Source organism: Bos mutus, chromosome 13 (genome assembly GCF_027580195.1).
Source record: "Bos mutus isolate GX-2022 chromosome 13, NWIPB_WYAK_1.1, whole genome shotgun sequence".
In the NCBI taxonomy this organism is placed as follows: Eukaryota; Metazoa; Chordata; class Mammalia; order Artiodactyla; family Bovidae; genus Bos; species Bos mutus.
The window spans coordinates 27,046,701-27,053,863 of record NC_091629.1 but is presented as its reverse complement, the minus strand read 5'-3'; the positions used below and the strand labels follow the sequence as shown (position 1 = coordinate 27,053,863).

At 54.2% G+C, this 7,163-nt stretch overlaps 1 protein-coding gene across 1 annotated transcript; it reads right to left on the bottom strand.

The window, feature by feature from the left end:
* Positions 1–3,347: 3,347 nt before the first annotated feature.
* LOC102269413 (cystatin 9 like) lies at positions 3,348–5,994 on the bottom strand. Its single transcript, XM_005888996.3, has 3 exons — positions 5,700–5,994; positions 4,296–4,421; positions 3,348–3,604 (listed from the first exon to the last, which is right to left on the bottom strand). Exons 1-3 carry the CDS (start codon positions 5,943–5,945, stop codon positions 3,512–3,514), a joined length of 465 nt encoding a protein of 154 aa, XP_005889058.1. The 5' UTR covers positions 5,946–5,994; the 3' UTR covers positions 3,348–3,511.
* Positions 5,995–7,163: the final 1,169 nt, after the last annotated feature.

Below are 7,163 nucleotides of genomic sequence, written 5' to 3'. Positions count from 1 at the left end.
GGAGAAAAGGAAAGATATGCCCATCTGAATGCAGAGTTCCAAAGAATAGCAAGGAGAGATAAGAAAGCCTTCTAAGAGATCAGTGCAAAGAAACAGAGAAAAACAATAGAATGGGAAAGACTAGAGAACTCTTCAAGAAAATTAGAGATACCAAGGGAAAATTTCATGCAAAGATGGGTACAATAAAGGACAGAAATGGTATGGACCTAACAGAAGCAGAAGATATTAAGAAGAGGCGGCAACAATACACAGAAGAACTATACAAAAAGATCTTCATGGCCCAGAAAACCATGATGGTGTGGTCACTCACCTAAAGCCAAACATCCTGGAATGCGAAGTCAAGTGGGCTGTAGGAAGCATCACTATCAACAAAGCTAGTGGAGATGATGAAATTCCAGTTGAGCTATTTCAAATCCTAAAAGATGATGCTGTTAAAGTGGTGCATTCAATATGCCAGCAAATTTGGAGAACTCAGCAGCAGCCACAGGACTGGAAAAGGTCAGTTTTTACTCTAATCCCAAAGAAATGCAATGCCAAAGAATGCTTAAACTACCACACAATTGCACTCATCTCACACACTAGCAAAGTAATGCTCAAAATTCTCCAAGCTAGGCTTCAACAGTATGTGAAATGAGAACTTCCAGATGTTCAAGCTGGTATTAGAAAAGGCAGAGGAACCAGAGATCAAATTGCCAGCATCCATTAGATCATAGAAAAAGCAAGAAAGTTCCAGGAAAACATCTACTTCTGGTTCACTGACTACACCAAAGTCTTGGACTGTGTGGGTCACAACAAACTGTGGAAAATTCTTCAAGAGATGGGAATACCAGACCACCTTACCTGTCTCCTGAGAAATCTATATGCAGGTCAAGAAACAACAGTTAGACTGGACATGGAACAGTGGACTAGTTCCAAATTGGGAAAGAAGTATGTCAAGGCTGTATATTGTCTCCCTGCTTATTTAACTTCTATTCAGAGTACATCATTCGCTGGATGAAGCACCAATTGGAATCAAGATTGCCATGAGAAATATCATTAACCTCAGATATGCAGATGACACCACCCTTATGGCCGAAAGTGAAGAACTACAGAGCCTCTTAATGAAAGAGGAGAGTGAGAAGATGGCTTAAAACTCAACATGCAAAAAATGAAGATCATGGCATCTGGTCCCATCACACCATGGCAAATAGATGGGGAAACCATGGAGACGGTGACAGACTTTATATTTGGGGGCTCCAAAATCACTGCAGCCATGAAATTAAAAGAGGTTTGCTCCTTGGAAGAAAAGCTATGACCAACCTAGACAGCATATTAAAAAGCAGAGACATTACTTTTTCAACAAAAGTCCATCTAGTCAAAGCTATGGTTTTTCCAGTAGTCATGTATGGATGTAAGAGTTGGACTAAAAAGAAAGCTGAGCACAGAAGAATTGATGCTTTTGAACTATGGAATTGGAGAAGACTCCTGAGAGTCCCTTGGACTGCAAGGAGATCCAACCAGTCCATCCTAAAGGAAATCAGTCCTGAATATTTACTGGAAGGAGTGATGCTGAAGCTGAAACTCCAATACTTTGGCAACCTGATGCGAAGAACTGCCTCATTGGAAAAAAAATCCTGATGCTGGGAAAGATTGAAGGCAGGAGGAGAAGGGGACAACAGAGGATGAGATGGTTGGATGGCATCACTGACTCGATGGACATGAATTTGAGTTTGCTCCCGGAGTTGGTAATGGACAGGGAAGCCTGGCGTGCTGCAGTCCGTGGGGTGGCAAAGAGTCAGTAGATAGGATTGAACTTAACTGAGCTGTGACCGCGAGGCCCCCAGAGGGCGCCATCCCCCAGGACACAGCTCAGCTCCTGAGCACATGGGCTTCACGCTCTCTGCTTCCCCTTCACCCCTCCCCCTCCTCTGGTGACAGCCCCTGGACAAAGGGGACAGTGACAGAGGGGACAGCGAGGGCCCGCTGAGTGTCGTGGCCACCCCACCTGGGACACCTCTGAGGGAGGGTGTGTCTGTCAGCCGGCCAGGCCTCAGGCTGAGAACCCAGGAGCTGAGGGGTCATGTCAAGGGAGACTCAGGGATTCTGAGGGAAGCTCCTGGGTCCAGGACCTGCAAACCCTGCTCCTACCCGACCCCAGCACCCGCCCAGGGGCCTGGGAGCCCATGTTTCAGAACTCGAGGGCACTGGGGGCCACGGGGATGGGGGCACATCTACACCTGAAAGACCCCAGCCCTCTGCTGCTTTCTCGGTGGGGACACCCTTCATCCCTGGGCGGGCCGCCTCTGTCACCCACAGAGCTGACTGCAGGCCACTCATCCTCTTAGGTTCCGTCCCTCCTTGTCTCTCCAACCCTCACCAACTGCTGCGTCCCGGGACCTCCTTCCACTCACACTCCTTGCAACTGTGCCCTTGATTCAGTATCCAAGTCTGGGGCACTCCATAAGTCTCTGATCCCCCTGAGATGCTGAGGGGAGCGGGTGGCTGGGCTTCCTCCACGGTTTGTCCTTCCCAACCCACCCTGCCTGGGTCTCGCTCTCTCTCCTGGACAGGAGGCAATGTTATCAGCTCGGGATGGAGGAGGCAGGGTCAGACCAGAGGGGCGGACCAGGGGAGGAGTATATCCTGGAGCAGATAGACTGGGCCCACGCCCAGGGAGGCCAGGTGGGAGCCGGAGACGGGAAGGATGAAGCCTTGGTGCCTGGGGGCAGCAGCCATGATGGGCCGACAGTGGAGGTGCAGGTGGGCTCAGCCCTGGACCCTGCTCCTGCTTTTCCCCTGACAGACATGCCTGCTCAGTCCTGTTCTGGGAGACCAGTTGCTGGCTCCACAGCACCAGCAGCCATTCTCAGCTCCGAGTGTCCCAGGAGCCCTGGGTTTAGAGGAAATGCACCTGCTGCTCCAAAGGTCCAGAGACCCTGAGCAGCTGCATATTTTTAAGAGGCTCCAGGAGACACTGCTGCTTGTGGTGGGTGGGCCCATCTGAGTGGAGGCTGGAGCCCCTCCTACATTCCCCCATCCCATAGCTTCCCAGATCAGTGGATGTGTGTGAGCAAGCCCCTGGGCATGTGCTGAGGGGCCCAAGACCCTGTGTGGTCCCCCCTGCACTGAAGGTTGCCTGTCCAGCCACGCCAATGTCCCTCTAAGGGTCACGCTCATCCCATGAGGCCGGGACACAGCTCAGATGCACCTGTGCTCCTAGGTTGTGCCACCGGCAGCTGGCTCACATGTCTGAGCGGTAGACACGCATCCCCCGGGCTCAGCCAGTTGCCCTGCTGGGAGGACGGCCCCAACTACCCAGCCCCCACCCTCTGGAACCAGGCTGCACAAGGCTGCTTGCAATGCTGACGTTTAATGACCAGTTCTATGGGGTGACATGGACAGGGAGGCGTGTCCGTATGGCCCAGGTGTGACACCCAGACAGGTGCTCATCCAGAGAACAGAACCAGAGCCACTTGGACACTGAAGGGACATGACAGGGTGGCAGGGGTGCCCCCAAGGCTGAGGTGCGGTCTCACTCAGCGGAGCCTTCCAAGCAGGTGTCGTTCAGGAGTTGGAACTCTGTCTTCCAGGGTTCAGTGTCGACAGTGAAGAAGCAGGTGATGGTCTGTGGGAACAAGCACAGGGACAGAGTAGAGGGGAAGGGACTTGGGACGCTGGTGTCTCCAGCTCTAAAGCTGGCATCCAGCAAACACTACCTTCTTGGGTAGGCAGGTCACTCTGCCCTGCCAGGCCTGTGATCTCCAGAGACTCCTCCCCCTGACACCAGGATGTCCCATATGACCCATGTCCCCAGTGTCCCAGCAGGGCCTCTGACCTGTCTGTCTTATCCAGGGGCGGGGCTCACCCCCTTGTCACCTGGATCAGGAGCAGCAGGGTAGGGCCTGGGAGGGAGGGCATGGGGACTCAGCCTCCATCTGTCCAGCTCTGGGCAGGAGGACCACTCGGCCACGGACATGCTGCCCCTCCCTCACACTCTCCCTAAGGCGGGGCAGGGCAGTGGGTGACAACCAGGAAGGGGACATCTCGCCTTCCACCCAGGGGCCTGGACCACATGGTCAAGAACAGTCTAACCCTAGGGGGACCTGGGATGCACAGCAGAAATGGGACCAGTGAGTAGACAGGCCAGGGGCGTACAAGTCACCAGTGACCCCTGGGCTGGCCTGCCTGGCTGGCCTCCATGCTGCAGACGACCCTTCGGTGGACTTTGCAAAGGCGTCGTCATCACTCCCCACACCGCCTGCCCTGATGCAGTGTCCACGGCCCTGTAACCTGAGGGTGGCTGGTGTGTGTCTTACATTGTTCACGTCTGGAGTTGCTTGAAAAGGACAGTTGTCGATGTCTTCGTCAAATTTCTCACACCTGGTTCGGGCGAACTGCAGCTCCATGGAGAACACCAGGCCTTTTTCTTCTTTCTGTTCAGACTGTGAAGTGAATGCTTTCTCTTCCCATATGCACATATCCACACACACAGGCACACACACTCCTGCACACACAGGCACACACACATCCATACTCACACATCCACACACAGACACATACATATCCATACACACAGACACACACACCCACACATACATACACACACTCACACACATCCACATCCACACACAGACACACATCCACACACTCACACATACAAACACACAGATATACACATGCACATACACACACACACATACACGCACATATCAACACACACAGACGCAAGGACATAAGCACACAGGCACATTCACAGGGCTGGGACAATGACTTCAAGAAGCACCCTCCCTCTCACAAAGTGCACTGTCTTCTTCTCCACTGCCTGGACTTCAGGCCTCGTAGCGCCCCCCTACTCTAGCCCTGCCTTTATTCCCAACACCCAGAGTCAGTCTTGCACTCCAGGCCAGAGACTGCAGGCAGAGACCCAGTGAGGGCAGGAGAGCCAGGTGGGACCCACTCCTGTCCCTGGAGGGAAGCTGGAGCCGTGTGGAGAGCACTCTGCCTTCCTTCTGTCACTCAATCCAGAGGTGCAGAGAGGGTGTCGCCCCAGCATGTCTCCTCTCCCCCAGGCACTCACACAAAGCACAGGTACACATCCACACATGGCCACACACAAGACCGCAGAATGCTCTCAGCCTTTCTGTCTGCAGTGCGTGTGAAAATCGCACCCCTGGTCATGTTCTGCAGATTCCATTGCCATGAGAACATTTTAGGATTCAGAACATGGTCTGGGAAGAGTGTAAATCCTGCTTGATCCACGGAGGAGAAAGAGCCCGGAGCACATGGGGTCAGAGGAGAGGCCCTGAACACCCAGAGGCTCCTCAGGACGCGGGGCCTCCAGCGGCTTTCCCTGCTCTCTCTCTCTGTTTTCCCTAAAGGAGCCTAGTTTAATGTGATTTCCATTAAGTCGATTCTAAATCTCTAATCCAGGGTTTTCTGTCTGGCTCTTTTTTTTTAAATAAATAGTTTTATCCCCTCATAGTTTATATTTTGCTTATTCTTCATAAAACAAGGTGAAAAATGACAAAACTGAAAACACATCTCCCAGAGTTTAAAAAATTCCCATTATTTTTTTTTAATAAAAACTGAAACTAACCCAATAGGCTGTATTTCCCTCTGTTTTATGGTTGTCAAATGATGATCGAGATCCCTTGCTGACACCACCTCCTGACCCTAGTAACAGCTGGTGAGGCCAGCAGTGGGGAAAATATGGTACCTACCAACTCCAGCCACGACCTCAGTACACGCACCACTTTGTAGGCATTCATGTCCTGGCTCCTCAGGTTGTACATGTGTAAGGCATACTCCACGACGGCAGGAAGGTAAAGCTCCAAGATATTTGTGTTTTCACTATTCTTGTCCCCTTTGCGACGCCAGCCATGAGTCACCAGGAGCCGGGGACCTAAGAGAAGCAGGAGCAGAGTCCAGGGCTGAGCCCACCTGCACCTCCGCTGTCGGCCCATCATGGCTGCTGCCCCCAGGCACCAAGGCTTCACCCTTCCCGTCTCCAACTCCCACCCGGCCTCCCTGGGCGTGGGCCCAGTCTATCTGCTCCAGGACATACTCCTCCCATGGTCCGCCCCTCTGGTCTGACACCCTGTCCCTTCCCTCTCGTGACTCTGCCTCCTCCATCCCGAGCTGATAACATTGCCTACTGTCCAGGAGAGAGAGTGAGACCCAGGCAGGGTGGGTTGGGAAGGACCAACCGTGGAGGAAGCCCAGCCACACGCCCCCCCTTGGCATCTCAGGGGGATCAGAGGCTTATGGGGTACCCCAGACTTGGATGCCGAATCAAGGGCACAGTTGCAAGGAGTGTGAGTGGAAGGAGGTCCCGGGACGCAGCAGTTGGTGAGGGTTGGAGAGACAAGGAGGGACGGAACCTAAGAGGATGAGTGGCCCGGAGTCAGCTCTGTGGGTGACAGAGGCGGCCCACCTAGGGGTGAAGGGTGTCCCCACCGAGAAAGCAGCAGAGGGCTGGGGTCTTTCAGGTGTAGTTGTGCCCCCATCCCCGTGGCCCCCAGTGCCCTCGAGTTCTGGAACATGGGCTCCCAGGCCCCTGGGTGGGTGCCGGGGTCAGGTGGGAGCAGGGTTTGCAGGTCCTGGACCCAGGAGCTTCCCTCAGAATCCCTGAGTCTCCCTTGACATGACCCCTCAGCTCCTGGGTTCTCAGCCTGAGGCCTGGCCGGCTGACAGACACACCCTCCCTCAGAGGTGTCCCAGGTGGGGTGGCCATGACACTCAGCGGGCCCTTGCTGTCCCCTTTGTCCAGGGGCTGTCACCAGAGGAGGGGGAGGGGTGAAGGGGAAGCAGAGAGCGTGAAGCCCATGTGCTCAGGAGCTGAGCTGTGTCCTGGGGGATGGTGCCCTCTGGGGGCCTCGTGGCCACAGCTCAGGGACACACAACTCCCTGTGAGCAGCGAGGGGCCATTTCAGAGAAGAGAACCTCACTGCCTCCAGCCGGGGCACAGAGCAGCCCTGGGACCACGACACAGCACACTCTTTCCAGACAAGACTTCAGGCCTGTGTCTCTGCAACAGACGTATAGGCTCCGTCCACAGCTACTTGAGAACTTCAGAGGGGCCCAGCACTCATGGAGGCCTGTGGACGCCCTGGACCCTGGGCCTTGTCCATCCCCGGGATCCTTACCCTGCAGGTCTGGGCAGGCCCAGAGAAGGTGCATCTTAG

Excerpts from the sequence above, each read along its gene's own strand:
- LOC102269413 (XM_005888996.3), bottom strand. The coding sequence starts at position 5,945 with ATGATGGGCCGACAGCGGAGGTGCAGGTGGGCTCAGCCCTGGACTCTG. Across the intron at positions 4,422-5,699 it reads TGAGGTCGTGGCTGGAGTTG|TCTGAACAGAAAGAAGAAAA; the intron begins GTAGGTACCATA and ends TTCACTTCACAG. Across the intron at positions 3,605-4,295 it reads CAACTCCAGACGTGAACAAT|ACCATCACCTGCTTCTTCAC; the intron begins GTAAGACACACA and ends TTGTTCCCACAG.